General features: G+C 38.5%; 1 protein-coding gene across 1 annotated transcript in view; it reads right to left on the reverse strand.

Moving 5' to 3' along the window:
- Positions 1–21,652, reverse strand: part of ATP11B (ATPase phospholipid transporting 11B (putative)) — a 91,042-nt gene extending 69,390 nt beyond the window's left edge. Inside the window, exons 1-2 of the mRNA XM_087818290.1 lie at positions 21,489–21,652; positions 2,658–2,774 (exon numbers count right to left, since the gene is read on the reverse strand). Coding sequence (XP_087674416.1) covers positions 2,658–2,774; positions 21,489–21,515 — 144 coding nt within the window. The 5' untranslated portion in view covers positions 21,516–21,652. The remainder of the gene's footprint in view (positions 1–2,657; positions 2,775–21,488) is intronic.
- Between the last annotated feature and the right edge of the window lie 1,410 nt (positions 21,653–23,062).

Consider the following 23,062-nt stretch of genomic DNA (forward strand, 5'->3'; position numbering starts at 1 on the left):
AAAGGCAAAGAGGATGAAAGTTCATGATGGCTTTGTGGGATAAAAGATAATGTAGTCTGGAAGAATTTAAGGAAACAATAGTAGGTTACAAAGGTAGTAAAAAGGGGGTAATAGAAGCCAGTCTCATTTATGGTCAGGAAAAAAACTGATACTGTCTATATAAATGTCTGCATTCTTGAAACTGTGGTAAAAAAAATGAATTCTACATTTCTACAAAAACATGCAATCTACAATCTCTACAAAAACATAAAGTCTATATTTTAAAAATTGTGGTTACCAACAGAAAATCATAGCAAAAGCACAGGGGTAGGGAAGTTCAATAGAGTTTATATAAAATCGCAGGTAACCTGGTTTGGAAGTAGTTTAAGAAAACAGTAGTGGAATAATAAGGAAGTAGTAAGGGAGTAATAAGAGAGATAGTCCTTATGTATGCTTAAAAAAAAGGGGGGCAATGTTTATTTCAATATCTACATTTTCAAAACAGTGGTCAAAAATATTAAACCTAATACTGCTGCAAATGAAAACAATCATATAAAGATAATCCCCAAAGTTTTCCAGGATTGTGAGAGGTCACTGGTCCTGTGAACTCCTAGTAGATGAGAATTACAAAAACTAGATTTTAAAAAATTATTGAAAATTCTGGAAAATGTCCAAAATATAAATAAAAACTGGAAGAATGTTTAATTTTTTAAATTCTAAATAGAAGGAGTATGAATTGTGAGCTGTGTCTTTTTAGTCTGGAGACACTATCCAAACTCACAGCTATGACAGCAAAACAAGGGGAAAACTACACCCTTATCAATAAAATATGACAGAGATTGGAGTTGAGGGCTGAAAATTTAAGGGGAAAACACTGGTAGTGAAAGAACCACAAAAGAAAAATGAACCAAATTCAGAACGTACAATATGCAAATCCAGGCTGACATCTAAACCATGCACTAAAAAGGAATGAACTACTGATACTGATATGTGCAACAACAAAGGTGAGTCTCAAGAGTATTATGTTAAGTAAAAAGAAGTCAGGTACAAAAAACTCATACTATATGAACGTATTTATATAAAATTCCAGAAAAGAAAAAAACTATAGTTAAAGAAAGTAGATCAGTGGTTGCTAGTGCTGAAAGTGAGGAGGAGTGGAACTGGCTGTTAATTTTTAGAGTGGTGAATGTATTCTATATTTTGATTGTGGTGGTGATTCACGTTATCCATTTGTGAAAATTCATCAAATTGTATACTTAAAATTGGTGAATTTATTGTACATAAATTATACCCAAGGGTTTTTTAAAAACCTTAAAATTTTCAAGGACTTTTAGTTCTTGCATAATTTACTAAGTGTCATTAATCTAGAGTTCCTCTGTTACTCCTGGTATTTCCCCTTTCTGCTCTCTGCATTAGAACAATTGATGAGAGAAGTCACTAATGGGTGTGTTGCATATGTAAATAATCTGAAGACTGAAAAAAAAGAGGAAAGAACAAAGGAACCACTGGCCTAAAACAATATTGGGAAAGATCAGATCAGGACTAGAGAGAAAATTATTAGTCACTCTGGAAGAGAGGGAAGCAATAGTTATGATCTAAGAACTTTACCCTTAGTCTCTTTGACTCACATCCTTTATACCTGCACTGTCCAATAAGGTAACCACTAGATGCATATGGCTATTGACATTTAATTGAAAATAAAACGAAGTTCTTCAGATGCATTATCCACATTTCAATGCCTAAATAGCCTTATATGGCAAATGGCCATCAAATTAGTGTGGAAAACATTTCTATCATGAGAGAAAAGTCTACTGGACAGCATTACTCTATATTCTTCAGTTTCAAAATAAACAGACATCTTCAAAAAAAAAGAGTGAAGCAGTATCTGGTACTATAAAATGTTTACAAAAGAGTGATAAAATTGGAGGAAGTCAGGTTTAGTTTTTTTGTTGTTGTTGTTGATCCTCACCTGAGGATATTTTTTCCCATTGATTTTTAAAAAGAGTGGAAGGAAGGGAGGGGGAGGGGGTTGAGAGGGAGGGAAAGGAAGGAAGAAGGGAGAGAGAGAGATGGAGGGGGAGAGAGAGAAACACTGATGTGAGAGAGACACATTGATTGGCTGCCTCAAGCACGTGCCTTAACTGGGGCTAGGGACTGAACCTGCAACCCGGGTATGTGCCCTTGGCCAGGAACTGAACCCATGAACCTTTGGTGCACAGGCTGATTCTCTAACCACTGAGCCACACCAGTCAGGGCAGGAAGTCAAGCTTTAAAATTGCACAGAACTGAGGTAAAACTCCAATCTCATCACTTACTAGTGTGTGACCTGCAGTAAATTATTTCCCAGCAATTCATTTGATGAAACTGATACAAAATGAGTATAACACTTTGTAAAGCTATCTCAGAGTTGTTGTAAGGATTAAATGATATGAGAAGTACCTAATATAGTGCCTGCATATAGTATAACTATTAGTTCCTTAGTTTAATTGAAACTAAAGATAATTAGCATTTGGCAACTCCTTTTATTTTACAGTTCACAATTTTGGTTAAGGTAAGTCTACTAACCATTTCCTTGAATTTTTAAGATTATAGTGTATACTAGAATATACAAATAAACCAGTTCTCAAAACAAAGTGATACATATGTGTAATTTTAATAATAAAAGTGTTAATTCTTACCTTAGATGAAATGATCCGGTTATCTATAAATTTCTGAGGTGTGTAAAGGCCATTCTGAGGAAACCTGTTGGCTATGTAAATAGTTCTCGTGTCACTTTGATGGGGTGGGTCAAAACCCTAAGAACAAGTAAAGAAAAATAATGGTAAACAAGATTAGTTATGATTTTTTTTTTAATTTATCTTTATTGTTGAGAATATTACAGGTGTCCCATTCCCCCCCCAACTGACCCCCTCTACTTTGCTCCCACTCCCTCCCCAGGCCTTCAGCCTGTTATTAACTGTGTCCATGGGTTATGCATATATGCATATAACTTCTTTGATTAATCTCTTCCCACCCTCCACCCCCCTTCCCTCTTTCCTCTGAAATATGATCATCTGTTATATGCATCAGTGTCTCTGGATCTATTTGGCTGATCAGATTCTTTTGTTCATTAGCTTCTTCTTAAAGAAGACCCTTCAACTTTTCCTGTAGTGCTGGTCTGGTGGTGATGAACTCTTTTAGCTTTTTCTTATCTGTGAAGCTCTTTATTTGACCTTCAATTCTAAATGACAGCTTTGTTGGGTAGAGCAATCTTGGTTGTAGTTTCATGTTTTTCATCACTTTGAATATTTCTTGCCACTCCCTTCTGGCCTGCAAAGTTTCTGTTGAGAAATCAGCTGACAGTAGTATGGCTGTTCCCTTGTAGGTAACTAACTGCTTTTCTCTTGCTGCTTTTAAGATTCTCTCTTTGTCTTTAACCTTTGGCATTTTAATTATGATGTGTCTTGCTGTGGGCCTCTTTGAGTTCCTCTTGTTTGGGACCTTCTGTGCTTCCTGGACTTGTAAGTCTATTTCTTTCCCCAGGTAGGGGAAGTTTTCTGTAATTATTATTTCAAATAGGTCTTCAATTTCTTGGTCTCTTTCTTCCCCTTCTGGCACCCCAATAATATGAACATTGGGCCTCTTGAAGTTGTCCCAGAGGCTCCTTATACTATTTTAATATTTCTGGATTCTTTTTTCTTTTTGCTCTTTTGGTTGGGTGTTTTTCGTTTCCTCATGTTCCAAATTGCTGATTTGATTCTCAGCGTCCTCTACTCTACTGTTGATTCCATGTAAATTATTCTTCATTTCAGTTCCTGTAGATTTCATTTCAAATTGGTACTTTATTACGTTGTCGATTTTCTCAGTTATTTCCCTAAAAGTCTGCTTAAACATCCTTATAACCATTATTCTGAACTCTGTATCTGTTAGCTTGCTTGGATCTATTTCATTTAGTTCCTTTTCTAGATTTCTTTTGTTCTTTCCTTTGTGACATGTTTCTTTGCCTCCACATTTTGGCTGCTTCCAGGTGTTTGTTTCTGTGTATTAGGTAGAGCTGCTATGTCTTCTGGAATTTGTAGAGTGGCTTTGTGTAGTAGGTGTCCTGTAGGGTCCAGTGGCTCAGCCTCCCCAGTCACCTGAGCTGGGCCTTCTAGGTGTTCCCCTGTGTGGGCTGTGTGCACTGTCCTGTTGTAGTTGAGCCTTGGTTGCTGTGGGCATCCCTGGGAGGAACTGACCCCAGGCCAATCAGCTGTGAGGACCAGCTGCAACTACAGTGAGAGAGCTGCTGTGCTGGATACACCCCTATGGAGCAGGATTTATTTCAGTGGACCTTTGGTGTTCACCAAGTACCCCCCTTGAGTGTGTCACTCGTGGATGTGGTAGGGTTGTAATCCAGTGTGGTCGAGTCTGACCACCAGGTGCACTGTCTCTGGGGCCTCCTGGGAGGTGCAAAGTCAGCCTGTGCCAGTGCCTTGCCCAGGGCCACCCAGCATGAGCTACACAGCAAACCGTAGTTGGCTGCTATTTGTGGTGGGCTTGGAGGTGTCCAGGAGAGGCCAAGCTATGAGCCAATGCAGGCTGCAGCTAGTGCCAGGCCTGGGGCCGCTTATCAAGCTGTATGGGGCACGCTGCTGCTTGTTTGGGAGATTTTAGGAATGTCCTAAGCATAAGGCTCCAGAGGTCACTTGCATAGAAAAGCCCCTGGAAATGGCCTGGATGAGCTGCAGGTGGGGAGGGGCAGGGCCTCCAGGAATCACGGGGCGGTCAAAGGTGAGAGTCAGGTGCTGGGGATTCAAATATGGTGCCTGCCTGCCAGCGGTGTGTGCGTGCGCGCAGAGGACTCGCCGAAGGAATAATGGCCTCTGCCAGCTCCTCTGTCTAGGAGAAACCCACCCCTCCACCTCTCGTCCCGATTTCAGGCAGGTTAGTTCCTCCCCAAGTGTCCCAGGTTCCTTTCAAGCTGCTATCTGGCGCTGGGGATCAGAGGGAGAGTGTCCGAGTGAGTCTGTGCGCCTGCCCTTTAAGAGGAGCTGCTGGGGATCCTGCAGCCTCCACGACCCTCAGTCACAGTCCCCGCTGGTTTCACAGCCTGAAGTTGTGGGGACGTCTTTCCGGCCCTGGAGCCCTGGGCTGGGGGCCTGCTGTGGGGCTGGGATTCCCTCACTCCTCCGGGAAACCCCCACCGCGGAGATTCCCTCCCAGGTTTAAACCGCTGCACCAGGTGTGGGCTCTCGGCGAGTCTCCGATTCAGTCCTGATCCGCCCGCGTCTCCGCCCCTCCTACCGGTCTAGGTGCTTCTTCAGTTCCCTGATTGTAGGGCTTCTATTCAGCCAGATTTCTGGAGGTTCCGACTGATGGTGGTTCTGTATTTTAGTTGTAATTTTGATGTGGTTGTGGGAGGCGGCAGGTGCAGCTGTTACCCTCACTGCCATCTTGTTGCTTCAGCTCTGTTATGATTCTTTACATCTGGTTTTATCTGATCAGATTATGCGTATTACTGGCCTTGAACCACATATAGATTCTACTTATTTATTAGCAGAGTTAAGCTACATTTTTTTTCTTTCACAGGTAAACAGGAACATTCAGATATAAAATAACCAGGTAACATCTATGGTAATGAAAACCAGTCCATACTATCAGAAATGCTATCACAAGAAAATATCACATAGAAGACCAATAAAAGCATTTGAAGACAAGGCTTCTTTCCTTCCCTTCCATTCCTGGAGGTTCCTTAACTTTCTCTTAGGATGGAGTCCTACTCAGAGATATGAAAGTCCTATGTAGCTAGGGCCTAGTTAGCACCTACAACATGTGATGAAAGAGGTCTATATTTCTTCCACACTGAGATCAACTTGGCTTCAAAGAACTTTGTTCCTGGAGGATTTATAATGTATTGGGTCTTGCCCAGATTCATTCCATACAATCACCTATTTGTGCTAATTACATTATCAACTGACTCTCTGAAACAAGGACTTAATTCTGGCCTCAAATTTAAATGACCATACCTAAAGGTACATTTAGTAATGATCTCTACTGGAAAGGTTTGCACTGATAAAAATACTGATACTCCATTCCTATAGTATTGTACTCTTTCCCTGGGTAGACCTCGGGATCCCCTTGACAAGCTAAAAGCAGTCACCAAATGCCAAGACCATTTTTGGTTCTAACAGGCAATGATTTGGATTTTCTTGGTCAAGGATTATTTACTAGTACTACTAAATTATTAAAAGGTCAATTAAGTGTGATATTCATAAGCTAGAATAATCCATTTTTAGATATTAAAAACTCCAACTTAGTAATCTACTAAGTAATGTGACTGCCATTCAATGCTTAGCATTCCTATAAAATTTCCATTAAGCGTAGACACACAATAGTGGAAATTCCCATATTACCTAGAGTGAAATTTAGTACATCAGAATGTTAACAGTGCATTGTATGGTTTTCAACTGCTGTTATTCTACTTAAAAATTTATCTTGTGCTCTTAGAGCTAGTCTGGGAGTGTGAATTAAATCCATTTGTATGCTTCATAAAACAAATGAAGTTAAATGTATTTGTTTATGCTATTTATAGTGATGACCAAATTTTGTGGGTGTGAATGTGCCCGTATCTAATTTCAAAATCAGAATCTTCAAGGATAAAATGTGGCACCTATATCTGATTTTTATTGTTGACACTATTACAGATGTCCCCATTGTCCCTCCCTTTGCCCACCTCCATCTAGTCCCTGTCCCCCTATCACCATACTGTTGTCTGTTTCTATGTTATGTGTTTTTTGGCTAATCCTTACACCTTCACCCAATCCTCCCCTACCCTCACCCCTCTGACAGCTCAGTCTGTTCCGTGTATCTATGCCTCTGCTTGTTTTGTTCTCCAGTTTATTTTGTTCATTAGATTCCACATATAAGTGAGATCATATGGTATTTGTCTTTCTCTGACTGGATTATTTCACTTAGCATAATAATCTCCAGGTCTATCCATGCTGTCACAAAAGATCTTTTTTTTTCTTTCAAGGCTGGGCAGTAATCAATCCACCGTGTAAATGTACCACAGCTAGCATCCCTGAGCCTGCAACCGAGGTACATGCTCTTGGCCAGAATCGAACCCAGGACCCTTCGGTCTGCAGGCCAACGCTCTAACCACAGAGCAAAACTGGCTAGGGCTGTCATTGGTGTTTTAAGAGAAATTGCACTAAATCTATAGATTGCTTTGGGTAGTATGGACATTTTAAAGATGTTAATTCTTCTAATCCACGAACACGGTAGGTATATGCTTCCATTTGTTGGTATCTTTCTCAGTTTCTTCAGTGTCTTATGGTTTTCTGAGTTCAGGTCTTTCACATCCTTGGTTAAATTTATCCCTAGGTACCTTATTTTTTATGCAATTGCAAGTGGGATTTTTTTAGTTTCTCTTTCTCATAGTTCATTATTGGCGCATAAAAATGCAACTGATTTCTGAATATTAATTTTGCATCCTGCTACTTTGCCAAATTCATTTATTAGATCTAGCAGTTTTCTAGTGGAGTCTTTAGGGTTTTCTGTGTACACCATCATGTCATCTGCAAAGAATGACAATTTTACTTCCTCCTTTCCAATTTGGATGCCTTTTCTTGTCTGGCTGCTGTGGCTAGGACTTCCAGTACTATGTTGAATAGTGGTGAAAGTGGATGGTCCTGGCTTTATTCCTGATATTAAGGGAAACGCTTTTAGTTTTTGCCCAATGTGTATGATGTTGGCAGTAGGTTTGTCATATATGGCCTTTATTATGTTGAGGTAAGAGACCTCTATTCCCACTTTGTTGAGAGTTTTTATCATAAATGGGTGCTGGATTTTATCAAATGCTTTTTCTGTATCTATTGATATAATCATGTGGTTTTATATTTCATTTTATCACATTTACTAGTTTATGAATACAATACCACCCTATTTCCCCAGAATAAATCCTACTTGATCATGGTGTATGATCTTTCTAATGTGTGCTGGATCTGGTTTGCTAATATTTTGTTGAGGATTTTAGCATCCATGTTCATCAAGGATATTGGCTTATAATTTTCTTTCTTTGTAGTATCTTTATCTGGTCTTGGAATTAGGATAATGCTTGCCTCATAAAAAAAGCTTAAAAGTCTTCTCTCCTCTTGAATTTTTTGGAATATTGAGAATAGGTGTTAGTTCTTCTTTGAACGTTTGGTAAAATTCGCCTGTGAAGCCATCCGATCCAGGACATTTGTTTGCTAGGAGTTTTTATTACTATGTCAATTTCATTAGTTGTAATCAGTCTATTCAGGTTTTCTGATTCTTCCTGATTCAGTTTTGGAAGATTGCATGTTTCTAGGAATTTATCCACTTTGCCTGGGTTGTCCAATTTGTTGGCATATAGTTCTCCATAGTATTTTCTTACAATCCTTTGTATTTCTGTGATGTCAGTTGTTACTTCTCCTCTTTCATTTCTGATTTTATTTGTGTCCTCTTTTTTTTTTTTTTTTTTATTAATGAGACTGGTTAAAGGTTTGTCAATCTTATTTATCTTTTAAACACTTTACAATTGTGCCCTGTAATAACTTACGTGGGGAAAGAAGGCAGGTCTCAAAATCAGAACTGGAACTCATTGCTCATCTTAAAGGCACATGACATTTATTCACTCAACAAATATTGAGTTTTGTATGTTAAGCCATGAAGGATTATATGATTTGTTATACTGTATACTCAAGCAAATCTATAACATGCTCCAACTCAAACAAATAGCTTGAATTCTAATGCTGTAATCTATGGCTATATTTCTCAAAGGGGGTTCATAGGAAGTTTGCTTACAAAGTTCATAAAGTTACAAGAGGAACACACAAGTAACTGGAGCATTAAGTTGCATGAAGTATATTCACTTAATATCTACTCTGTAAGCATGTTAAATAACATTAAATTACATACCATGCATGTAAGCTTCTGGGATAAATTAAAGAAAAAACAAAGTAAATTTGAGGGTCTAAAAGAATATATAAATCTTTAACAAGATGTCAAGACAATTGAGGCTGAGAACCACTGAATTTTATAGACTTTTATTTTTTTGCTAAATTCCACCAAGACTGGAATTACTATGTTCATCTAAAGTTGAGACAAAAAAAAAAATAAAATGAAGACCCTTCCATACACACACACACTACTGCAATATTTAATTCATGACTAGAATTATCAGTGATCACACAGTCAAGTCTAGGAACTCCTTAAGATTTCCTTAATTATTTTGAGAAGATATACTGAAATACTCAAAAAAGAAAATCAATTTTCAATTAAATTGAATTTTAAATTCAGCATCGCCATATTCCAAAATAACATGATTTAAAAATAATATGACAATTCCAGGAGAATAAGTTTTTCCTTATTCCCAGAGAAACCATAGCATCCACTTATGCATTTGTTTTCTTAGTTGTGATTAAGTCACACAATGTCATCCAATCATGCTATAATCAATGACATGCACATATGTGTGGGTGTGTATATTCTTTTTCACACATAAAATAGTTACATTTATATTTGTGACTGTAGTTTAAGTACAGCTAAATGTCCCTCATGGAAATTAAACCTATTCGGTTCATTAGCATCATCTCTGCAACGAATTACACTAGCCACAAACTAAATAAAAATAAAGTGACCTATAGCAGGGTCCATAAATGGGATTCACATCTATGAATCTCTGAAATTGTATGCAAATCTGGATATATGTGGATTTTGCTGATAAAATGAGCATACTTTTCATGATGTAAAGAAGCTTAAAACCACTTACGCTAAAGTCAGCTTCTGTATTCAGTTCCCCATCTCAATATTCTATATTTTTAAAATAACACAAGAGAATCTTTGTTTCAATAACACCTCTCTTTAACAGGAGTAAAAAAAAAAATCAGTTAAAAAAATTAATTGTATAACTATACTGTTAGTGTGGCATAGTTTCAAACTATTTCTAGCAAGCATTATCAGCAATTCTATGGCACTGAGAAAGAAATAAAATCTGAACTCCCTAATGACTAGGCTACATGCCAGGGTTCAGGAACCTTTGGCACATAGTGCATTTCCTGCGTCATCCCAGACTACCCACTTACACCCTCAACCTTTTGATGCTTGCCTGCTACTTTCTCCTCTGACTTCATCTTGTCCTAGGCAAAGGAATCAACATAGGTTAATGTTATTCTAGCCACCAGATAAGGGCTTTGGAAGCACACAGTTTTAAATTATTGAAAAATAAAAACTCTCATACTCTAAAAAGTATGAAATCCAAAACCTCTTTTCTCTTCTGCCTAGATTTGTGAGCATTTGTTAAAGCTACAGGCACTTAAAAAAAATGGGATTTGGAAGAGGCTCCTTTTGTAACCACAAACTGATGAGACCTAGGGAAACCAAACCAGCAAATAGCATTATAATTTTTAGAATTTGATTTTTGGCACAAAGGAATACTTGAAAATGAATCATGACATTTTTGCATTTTCATACCAAATGTACTAGCCTCTGCATTATCTTAAAATCCCAAAGATTTTATAAAAAATACAAGCATTACAAATAAAAGAGCTAAGAAGAGAGTAAAACTATAGTCCTATCATTAAATATTGTCACATAACTAAGAAAACATCTTTAGAGTTCACAGTGATCAAAGTAAATTTGTAGCTTATTCTTACATATGACCTAGTTCCTCCTCCATAACAGTTTCAGAATAAACCACCAAAAAAAACCCAACCAAACAAAAAAACTCAAAACAACAATGAAAAAAGCTTCAGATTCAAAAAATGCAATAGCATTATTAAAACAAATGACAGAAGCTTTACTTAGGTCACATGCTTTATATGAAAGTGACTTTTGTTGGCTATATGTTCCAGTATCCAGAGGGACATGAAAATGGCCTAGCAAAAATAAGATGCTTCTGGGGAGGAATGATTTAATATACTTTACCACATTGACAAACTTAATTGTGAATTACTATTTCCTGGACATAGACTTTAAATAAAATATATCCATATGAAGGTATTTTAAGGACAAGATAATTTTACACTATTAACAGACCAAAGTAAGGTGATAGGGAGTAACTTAAAAATGCCCATAATGTGAACACAACAATTTTTTAACTTTTTTTTTATGTTACATAATTTTCATTTTAAGATGTAAGGTAGTTTGGTGCCTATCAGATTTTTGGGCTTCCAAGAACTTTAGTTTAGTGCAGGGATGGACTGGGACTAGCTCTCTGGTTACAGGATATAAAATTTAGAGGTTTTTTTAATTCCAAAATTCTTGAATCATCTGCCAGTGCTTTACTACAGAAAGTTCATCTCTGACAGGTTATATTACTTCCCAAACTTGATTCCCTACTCCAACATATACCTCCAGCAAAAGCCTACTCATCCTTCAAGTTTCAGCTTAAGAACTTCCTTGTCAGTGGAGCTTTCCCTGACATTTCTCCTTCTCCAGAAATAAAGGAAGGCATTTGTTATTTACTACACCCACCAAACCTTTTATACACTCCATCACAGATTTTATGACACTGAATTTTAATTGCTTGTCCGTATATCCATCTCGCCCTCCAGACTGTAAGACTTTTAAACACAGCATATGCTAGCTATTTAATGAATATTTACTGAATGCGTTAAATTCTTTAGTTTTCAGGTTCCGACTCTGGTTTTTAAATATCTTTAACAATAAATTTTTTACCAAATTGAATTTAATTTCAATGATATTTAAATTGAAAAGGAAACTTTTAAAAAGTGATTCTGTAAAAGTGAAATCTGCCATTACTAGTGAAAGGGGGCTGGCTAATAGGAAACTTTTTATTCTGGTATTCCTAGATGTATCCCATACTCATCAAAGCCATTGATTTATACAGCTTGACAGGTGGTGGAGGTTCATTCTGAATGTCAAAGAAATCAACTTATTAGGAAAATGCAAATCAAAACCATGATGAAATATGAAATACCACTGTACACCCTTTAGGGTGACTATTATCTTAAAAAAACAAACAAGTATTGGCAACAATGTGGAAAATTAGAATCTTTGTGCACTGCTGACAGGAATGTAAAGTGGTGCAGACACCTGAAAACACTGGCAACTCCTCAAAAAAGTAAACCGAATAGTCATATGATGCAGTAATTCCACTTCTGGATATATGTATACTCAAAAGAAGTGAAAGTAAAGACCTGAACAGGTATTTCTACACCCATCTTCATGGCAATATTATTCACAATAGCCAAAAGATGGTAGCAACCCAAGTGTTCATTGGACAGATGACCATTCAAAATGTGGTATACACACACAATGGGATAGAATTTAGCCTTAAAGAGAAAGGAAATTTTAACACGTTACAACATGGATAATCCTTGAAGACATTAGGCTAAGTGAAATAAGCCTGTGACAAAAGGACAAATATTATATGACTCTTCTTATATAAGGAATAAGAAACAGTAGTGAAATTCATAGTTTGCTAGGCCTTTGGTAAAGGGGAGAATAGAGAATGTTTAATGGATACAAAGTTTCAGTTTGGGATAATGAAAAAGTTCAGGAGATGGATGGTGGTAATGACTGTACAACAATGTGAATGTACTATCACAAAACCATACACTTAAAAATGGTTGAAATAGTAAGTTTTAAGTTATACATAGTTTACCACAATTAAAAATATCAGTTTCACCCATTTTTGAATTTTACACCACAGATTTTCTGGATTAGGAGAGTCCTATTTGGCCATAATTCAACCATGAATATGAATGTCTCCTGTTTGCTAGACTGGTGATTTCTATGTATAGAATCAGAGAGACATTTATGAAAAAAATAAATGTGTGAGAGGGTTTTAGCTTAGATCAAATTTAAAAATCAGAGGCCTTTGTAAGAGAGAATTTAGGTTTGAAGAACCCTAAATTTGATTTTTTTCTGCCTATCCAGTTAAACACTGGCTGGATAAGGAGTGAAACTTGTAAATCTTATAACTAGAATTCAGATTTGAAATAGATGGGTAAAAAGAAATTTCTACCCAGGTTTCTCAAACACTTGAGTCTTCTCCTTCTCCCCTCACAATCAGAAACAACAGGGGCAATGAAGATAGCTTCGCAGGTCCTCCTTAGTATATCAGAAGCAGTGGGCTCCAACCCTGAGACAGGCCAGAGACATGTGGTCAAACAACGTATCTTTTACACAGTATCTTCAAAATTTAATATTTAAAAACATATATAAATCACAAAGATACAATCACAAAATTCTAAACAATAACTTTAAAAAGCATACTAACGTAAAAAAAATAGAGATGCAGGGTGAATCCCATTTAGTTATTTAGACAATTGATACAAAAGGTTAAGAATGCCTAAACCTGGAAACAGCTATCAAATAACAGCAGCAGCAATAACAAAAACCAACCATCTTGTACCTACCAGGTCCACTTCCCACAATCTAGACATCCTACCTTTTATCCTGCCATAATTATAAACATTTTTAATGTTTCTCAAAATCCATATGACTCTTGCTTTTATATAACAGTGTATATGCCATTCCTGCTATCAGATAGGTACAATGTAATACCAAGTATTTATAATTAGCAAATCAACCCAGATAATACTATTTCTGAATGAAATAGTATCAATGTTTCTGAATGATCATACACTTTGCTCTACAAGCTTTCTACTCACCTATCATTTCCTGAATGGTTGCTTAAGTGTGATTTCCTATTCTCATTGAGAGAACCACATATAATAGTTCTCTATTATAGCTAAGAGATTATATGTCTCAAAGTCAAAATTCCTGTTAAGGAATGAGCCTAAGGGAAGGAAGACTTTTAGGAACCATTTCAGAAATATTGTTGGTAATGATTTTCACAATCATTGGGAGGGGGGTGTCTACTGGCATTTTGTAGGTGGGTGAATAAATGGGTAGGTGGGGCAGAGATATTAGACATTCTGCAATGCACTGTAGAGTTCTGACAATGAAGAAATGTCCTGTGAACCAGACAAGTTTCAAATGCCATACCTGATACTCATGTTGGTAAAAATTTCTTTAGAATAATATAAGTCCCCTATTTAAATATAAACATAAAATAGTTTGCATGAATTTATTAATTTTTCAGGAATGAAACTACCATGTAAATTAAAGATAGACTATGCTGTGTCGGAACTTTATGAAAAGTTGTTTGCTGCCTCAGAAAACTGCATCACCAATGGAAATGTCACTTGAATTTGAGTCACCACTACATGATCAGCCGTCTGTATTAATAGCTGTGCATTCATAATGATTATAGCAACTGATTATTTATTATGCTTAGTGTAGTTATCATTGAGCATTTACATACTAAAATAGATATGAATGTATTCATTTTTCCTTCACATGACAACTAGGGTTTTAATGTTGACTTAAAAAGAATGTATTTGTATAGGCAGGCTATATGTTTCTTTTTTATTTCAGGATAACAAAGAAAGGGGTTATTTATAAAATATTTGTTAGAAACGGGATATTAGGTCCAATAGGGATAACAAGCAACAATGTACTTGGATGGCCAAATGTAAGTTATACTACAAGTATTCACTATCTTGGTTCTATCATTCACATTAGAAGCTGCTGCTTATACCATGAGCAGCAGAGCCAGTACTCAAACCAAGAAACTGAAAAATATTTCCAAGTACAGATTTAAATATGCTAATGTATTAGGTAAAAAACTTCTAAACTATAAAAAATATAATGAAGTCAAAGAATAGAGATGCTGCGTGAATCCTATTACTTATTTATACAAGAATTAAAACAAAGGTAGGAAAAAACTAGGGCAGAAATAACACAATTGTCTTAATAATTTTGTATGTTGGGAATGTGAGAAACATGCTTCAGAAGAAAGTAAAACATGTTTATACAAGGTTAAAAAAAAGGACTCCGCAAATCCTAAAGTGCTATGAAAATTTGAAAATTAAACTTTAAGCAGAGAAGTGATTATCTGGCAACACTAGGTCTGACATAATTCTGAAAACATATTTTTTAAAAACAGAAAAAAATACTTTCACATATTTTCCATTCTTTCAGCAAGCAGTTCACTTATCCTGCACAATGACTATTAAAATTATACTCGTGATCTGCAATTCTTGCCTTCTGCATATAATGAAAAGAATTTACTTTAGCAACCAGAGTATTCACTGAGTACTTTCTATGTGCTTTGTAGTGTGCCAAGGACCACTGATGATAAAAACAGAAAAGTCCCTCCTGACTTGTAGTTGATGAAACCTTAGTGATTTAAGCCTTATTTACATTAGATATCTAACTTCCTATTTCCCTTCACATATTTAAGATCAAACTAGAATAATCTTCTGGTTTCAATGTGGCTAGGATATGGGTTCACTTTAGTAATTCCAGAGCCTAGCAACATGCTATTACAGAGTAGGTAATCAAAAAATGTTTGAGTCAATGAGTGAATAAATAAATGAGAAAGAAATAGTGCTACTGAGTCTGGCTGGGTGTGGCTCAGCGATTGAGCATCGACCTATGAGCTCTGTTCCTATTTCCGTCAGGGCACATGCCCAGGTTTTGGGTTTGATCCCCAGCAGGGGGCATGCAGGAGGCATGCAGGAGGCAGCTTATCAATGACTCTCTTATCACTGATGTTTCTCTCTCTCTCCCTCTCCCTTCCTCTCTCTGAAATCAATAAAGATATATTAAAAAAGAAAAAATCAAATGATGGTGTTCCTTAAAAGTGCATGTAGAGTTGAGAAACAGCTTTTGTTATATGGAGAACTAAAACAAATAGAGCAAAATCACTGCCTTCGTGGGATAAATGTGATAAGAAAATTACAGAGTATATTAAATAGTGATTAAGTGCTAAGAAAAAAAAAAAGCAGGGAAGGGAGACAGGGAAGTCTTGGGGAGCGCTACAATTTTATGTTGAATGTCCAGAAAAGGCCTCATTTATAACAACTGAATAAAGACATGAAGGGAGTAAAGGAACCAGCAGGTAACTGGAGGAAGAACATTCCAGACAGAAGTAACAGGGCAAAGATCCTGAGATTTAAGCACTGCAGGCCTGACTTCTAATGAATTCCAAGAGGGCCACAGTGTGCATAAAGCAAAGTGAGTGAAGAGTGATGGAAAATGAAAAGTGGTTTGGGGAGGAGGGGATGCAGATAAAGAGGAAACTGGTTTTTAATGTGAGCAAGAAGGCAAGTCCTTAGAGGGTTGTGAACATAGGAATTACACGATCTAACTTGTGTTTTAATAAGATCACTCAGGCTGCGATGTTGAAAACAGGCTACAGTGATAGAAGGGATATTAATGACAGTAATGGCAATCATAAGGTTCTTTAAGGATCTGGTCAAGACCCTTACTTCAGTGCTGCTGAGATACTTGGGATTCCTCTAATGCTTGACCCTCCCTAACCAAATGAAAAACTGGGTATTCAAGAATATATGGCTGAACATAGAGATAAAAGAAGCAAATATTCAAAGACTTAGGTTCTTAAACATTAATTCCTGAGGTTAAAAATTAATAGCCACACCAAAATAATACCATCATAGGCCTGCACTTCCTTTTCCTACTCTTCATTCCTTGAGAGAAAGGCAAAGAATGCAGGTACTACCAAACTGATGCTGAAATAAATCTGATATTCAACCAACATTTGGTACATGTGAGTACTTACAATGGGCCGGCTGCTGTCTTGAAACCAAGGGATATAAAGACAAGCAAGAAATGGCCCCTGCCCTTAGATATTTAGTCTAGTGAGTGAGATATCTAGACTTCTGTGCTATACAGAAACAGAGCAGCACTAGCAGAAATATAACACGAGCCACAAAAGCAAGCCACATTTGTAATTTTAAAAATTCTAGTAATTACATCTTAAAAGTAATAAGAAACAGATAAAATTAATTGTAATACTTTACCCAATATGTCCAAAATATTAACATGTAACTAATATAAAAAATTGAGATTATTTTACATTCTTTTTTTCATACTGTTTTTGAAATCCTGTGTGTATTTTACACTTAAGAACATCTCAAATCGAACTAGCCACACTTCAAGTGTACTGGACAGCACAGTTATTCAGGATAGACCTATTTTTTAGAAAACTGAAGAGAATTGGACATTTTCAGGCACAGGAAAAAATAGTTGAGAGAAGCCTGAACATGTTCACAGGTTAAAGGAAAAGAGTAAGAGAATAAATATACTAGTATAGGTACTTGATGGGGACTGGGGAAAACAGGAATAATAGTATAAGAGGTTTGTTTAAAAAAGAGGACTGTCACACCTTCCTTTGTGACAAGTGGAAAGGGAAGAATTTAGCACAGTTATAAACAAGTTCAATGAGTGTGTATGATGAGAGACAGAAAGTTGAGGCAGTGTAAGTTAAGAGCTTCCCATTTTTCTCAGTGAATCAGAAAACAAATCTCACCAGCCTTCCTACCACTGCCAATACAAATCTGAAGGGACTACATTTATGGAGAATTTAAGAAATGGTATTCTTACTATAACAACATTAAGTTGTATTTTTGTAAAATTACAGCAATTTTCTAGCTTTCTTCTGGACTGGTCAATCTTGAATTTTATCATTGTATCTCTGAACACAGAAACACTACTACAGGATTCATTCTTTCTTCCTTCATCTATACATTTATTCACAAACATGTACCCAATGTCTACTCTATGTCAAGTACTGTGTGAGACACATAAAAAGATGAATAAGGCCCTCATTGACCTACATTTGTATCCTCAGTATTTAGCACATTATAATGTCTGCACACAGGAAGTGCTTTAAAAACATAGCATTACATCCAATCAAAAGACATAGGGTAGCTGAATGGTTAAGAAAATATGACCTAAATATATGCTGTCTACAGGAGGCCCACCTCAGAACAAAAGACTCACACAGGCTGAAAAAAAACACTTCTGGAGGACTTTAAGGGAGAGATCGACAGCGATACAGTCATAGTAGGGGAATTGAACACCCCACTGACTTTACTGGATAGGTCTTCCAGACAAAAAATTAACAAGGAAACAGTGACTCTAAATGACACACTACATCAGATGGATTTAATTGACATTTACAGAACATTTCACCACAAAACTGTAGAATATACATTCTTCTCAAGTGCACATGCGATGTTCTTGAAGACAGACCACGTTAGAATATAAAAAACAAGTCTCTACAAGTTCAAGAAGACTGAAATCATTTCAAGCATCTTCTCAGAATTTATAACATGGAATATTATGCAGCTGTAAAAAAGGATTCTTTACCCTTTGAGAGAGCATAGTGGGACCTGTAGAGTACTGTGCTAAGAGAAATAAGCCAGTCAGAGAAAGACAAGTGTCACATGATCTTACTCATATGTGGAATCTAATGAACAAAATAAACCGATGAACAAAACAGATCCAGAGACATAGAAGCATGGAACAGACTGATGAATCTCAGAGGGAAGGCAGGGGTAGGGGTGGGGAAGAGATTACCTAAGAACTTATATACATATATGCATAACCCACGAACACAGACAATAGTGGAATGAAGACCTGAACGGGTGGGGGTGCAGGGTGGAGGGGATCAATGGGTAAAAAAAAGGAGACATCTGTAACACTTTCAGCAATAAAGATAATTTAAAATAAAAAAAAAATAAAATCAGCATTGCACTGTCCTATAAATATTACTTATCAACTAAAATATGTATTGAAAAGACTTTCACTTAAAAGTCTAAAGTAGTGCTGTCCAGTAGAATTTTCTATGATAATGAAAATGTTCTGCTCAGAGCTGTCCAATACGGTAGGTAATAGTCACATGAATTTTTAATTTAATTAGAATTTTAATCTTAATAGTCAATATGGTTACTAACTACTTTACAAATCTAAATATGAGAATACAGTGAGTAGCTAATGGTATTTCCTCTATTATAATGCTGTCATCTCATCTGAGTTAATACACATAGTATGCTGCTAGAAATGAGTACACTATGGATAATACTAACTGTACCAAAAAGACAAAAAAATGTTCTTACTGTAAAATAACTTCAGCATTGTGAGTCAAAAAAGAAAGAACAAAAGAGAAAGAGCAGCTCATCAGGTGTGGCTCAGTTGGTTGGAGTGTCCTCCCATAAAGTGAAGGGTCATGGGTTGGATTTCTGGTCAGGGTACATTGGATTTGAAACCTGGTTAGGGGGTATACGGGAGGCAACTGATTGATGTTTCTCTCTCACACCGATGTTTTTCTCTTTTTCTCTTTCTCAAATCAATTTAAAGAGAAAAGAAAAAGAAAAGGATATTCCAATCTTTTCTTTCCACTCTACTTCCCCAAGAGAAAATATCAACCTTCTGAAAACCTGATTTTCCTCGAGTCTAGTTAGTGAAAATACTTTGTGGAGATAAGTAGTAAAACATTTATTTAATTAGGGAGAAATTACTAGAACATAAGTTATTTCTGTAATAAAATGACTATAAATTATTTTTGGCAAGACAAGTTATTGAAAATCATGATTCATATAATGAATAAAGTATGTTTAGAACTCCAAAAATGTATCCTTGCAATTTGCATATTAATTTTCCTTATTTTATCCTATTTATCTCAATTTTTAAAATGAGCCTCTTCCTAAAAGACATGGATGACTCAATCCATTGAGCAAATGGAAGAATAATCTAAACTAGTCCTTAGTAATTCCTGGTAACTAGAATAGCTGCCTGTGACTGGGATAGTAAAATATGCTTTCATTACTGTGTATATCCACTATCCTTAATGTATAATTTAAGTGACTGTACAAAGTTAATCAGAGGTACAAAGTCCTAAATTGGCACAGGTCTGATTACATACTTGGAGAATATGATAACTTAAAAATAAAACCAGCAAGATGAGCAACTAAATGTCAGAGATAGCATTTTTTTTTAATGCACAGCAACGTGTTCAACTTGTTAACCATTCAGTAAGGCAATAGTCTTAGAAATTAACCACACAACTTCCTGTCCTTCCTTTACGTTGCATTCACTTGAAGTCATTTTTTAAAAACATTACCAGATTGCCTGTCTTGAACATGAGTGGTTATACAAGCAGGATTTTATTCAGGTTAACAAAAATACCTAACACTGAGAAGTGGTGTCTTAATCTACTAGGAAAAGCTTTGAGAAAACCACTTCAGAATGATCTTCCAGGTAAAACACCATAAATAAGCCTTCCACACAGGAAGATTGGCAAGTCAAAAGCATGAGATCAGACCTGTAATAATTAACTTCGAAAAATAATAATTAACTTCGAGTCAAGTTACTGTGCTACAGCTTACTGCAACAAAGTCTTACCACAATATGGAATTATAATAATATCATTAGCTTGGTTTCCTAATAAGGCATATATTTGGGTATCTGAATTCACAATTAACTAAAAATAGCCACCATTTGTTTGTGGGAGTGGCAGGCAGTTCTAGTTTCATTTATAAAATTTATTCTTTTTTTAGAATAATGCCCGCTGCAAAATGAATTAAGAGAAGGCTGGCTCTAAAACAGAGTAATTCTCAGTCTTAACATTAAAATGTTGTTCTGGAGCAGGAGGGTCAATGCTTTATTCTCACAAAAATCGTGTTTGCTTCACTGCCTTTTGACTTAGTAAACGAAACCACCGAATTCTAGAAGCATTTAACTAATGCGATTTAGAAATTAAGCAGTAACCAGTAACAGACCTCATCACCGAGACAAGGTTCGGCTTCTTCAGCCAGAAGCAATTTTTGTCCTAATTTTCACTGTTGCCTTAGTGTTGTAGTTGCCAGGAGGTAGGAAAGATTTTTCTATCTGAATTAGTTCTAAGAAAGGTGGCGCTTTTGATATGCCTTAAATCGCCCTCTTCTAAGATTTCTCCCCCCCCCCCACCCCCCCAGATGTTCCACTGGTTCCAAACCAGGCTCGTTCAAACTGCCTTCAGGAGAATGGAAAAAAGTAAGGTCGACATTCCAAAAGTTTCACTCGCGGCGGGGTGAAGGAAGACAAGGTAGGAACACGTAGCCTACCTATCGTACAAATCTTTTCCGAAAGTAAACGGGGTGTCGGAATCTTTTCTGTCTCTCACCCAGGCCTTGGGTAACACTTCTTCCACTCTGAGGGGTTACACTAGACGAGGAACCCTCCTTTCCGATCATCAGCGCCACGCAGAATCTTGACACTAACTGCGCGCGGTGACCAGAGGGGCCAAGTCAAGTCCTCCCCCCCTTCGCTCAAACGGGTCCCAAACTGCTCCAGGCAGGAAACGCTGGCCTCTTTCCACTCCATTCCCTCGCCCCGTCTCCTCAGGGGTAACGCCGGGCCCGCTCCGGACCCCCGCTGCTGGCCACAGCCGCCGAGGACCGGCGAGGAGGCGGGAGCAACCGAGGAGCGCGGGCCGGGGGCGGCCACCTCCCGCCGCCAGCGGGCAGGCGAGACGCGCGCCCGGGCTGCGCGGGGCTCAGGCGGCTCCGGCCCCGCGCCCGCCCCTGCTGCGGCCTAGCTCGACGCCCGCACCCGGGCCTCGCGGCTCCGCGCCGCGAGCCCTTCCCCGCCACCCGGGCCTGAGCGGCTCCGCCGGGGCGCCCGGGAGGTGACAGGACGGAGGTACCTACCAGCTGCTGCCGGACCCAGCGCCACATGCCCCCGCCGTCGCCGAGCCGGTCCCGCGGGACGCGGGGGCCGAGGGGCTGCAGGGGGAGGCAGGCGAGCCAGAGGGGCAGTCCTGAGAGCCCCTCCGGCTAAAGTTCCGCTCGCCGCTACTGCCGCCGCCACCTCACTCCCCGCGCCGGGTCCCCATCTCGCCGCGCGGGCCCGAGGTCTCACTGGCGCGGCCCGGGCGCCACCCCCGCCCGGCGCTGCTGAGCCTGCCGCCTCGCCGCGGCCACCTTCATTACTGACCGTTGTCACCCAGAGCACCGCCACAACCCCACCCCCGCCCTGTCCGGCCCCCCAAGGCGTCCCGGCCCCACCCGGGCCCGCCCCCGGCGTCCCGGACCGCCCCCGGACGTGACGACAGAGACTGCGGGGACCGGAGGCTCGGCGCGCGTGGCCGCGGCCGGGGCGGAGCTCAGCCGCGTGGGCGGGGCCAGCGGCGGGAGGGAAGGGGCGGGGTTCGCGGCCGCCGCTTCTGCTCCTACGGCGCTTCCCCGCTAGCTGCTCGCCGCGTTCTAATGTTTAGATTTGTACGGTACTTATTAACCATATTTGCTATTAAAATTAAAATTCTAAATAACTAAATTAAAAATCAATGTGACTATTAGCTGCCATCTAGGATTCAGTCGTGTCTGTGCGAGTCTGTGGAGCCTGCGGCTTCTGACTCCACGGTTTCTACCTCCTGTTGCCGGTCTGTTTCTGCCTCTCCGCTTCCTTGGATACACTCCCCCCCCACCCCCTTCTCGCACACGCAGCAGTTTGGGGAGTGGGGGCTGAAGCTTAATCCCCAGCGGTCTCCACTTTAGTCTCGGCGCAAAACGCAGCCCTCTAGCAAACGACTGAGCTGAGGCTCGGGGAATCTTGATCACTGCCTTTAGGTGATTTTGAAAGGGACTGCAGCTCCCCTGTGCCCGGTCCACTCTGAACCAGCGTTTACAGGAGAATGGACGAGATACTCCGCTTTGCAGTGCTAAATTGAACAGGTTAGGGTGAAAAACACTTTGTGGGGAGGTAGTTGTTTACTTAAATTCACCGCCAAACTCCTGCAATTAAAAACACCCTAAAAGTAGATAGGTAAGATAAGGGTGGATCAACAGAGGTAAGAAGGAATATAAAAGCAGTTGGAACAAGGCTTTGATTTGGAAGGCTGAAATGGAGTGCTAGGTCTTGCTTTGTTCACAAGCAGCCTCATGTACATCTTGAGTGTTATGTCTGTGTATTGTGTGCAATAATCTTGCTGAGTTAAAACACACTTCATTCAACACACAGGTGCGTGTGGTTTTTTTTAAAAAAAATTTTTTTATAAAGTGAAAACAAATCTAAATGGGTTAGCTTGACTACACAAGTTATTTCATATATATATGTTCTTTTAGTTTAAAGAGACATTTATTATATAATGGTTATTCAGCACCACAAATAGAGCCTTTCCACAGGGATATTTGTTACCTAAAAAACCAGCAGTGGAATATTATATTATAAATAAGCCGATAACAAAATTTAGCTAGCTCAGTGATTTTCAACTGGTGTGCCTCAG

Source organism: Miniopterus natalensis, chromosome 6 (genome assembly GCF_054644295.1).
Source record: "Miniopterus natalensis isolate mMinNat1 chromosome 6, mMinNat1.hap1, whole genome shotgun sequence".
Taxonomy (NCBI): Eukaryota; Metazoa; Chordata; class Mammalia; order Chiroptera; family Miniopteridae; genus Miniopterus; species Miniopterus natalensis.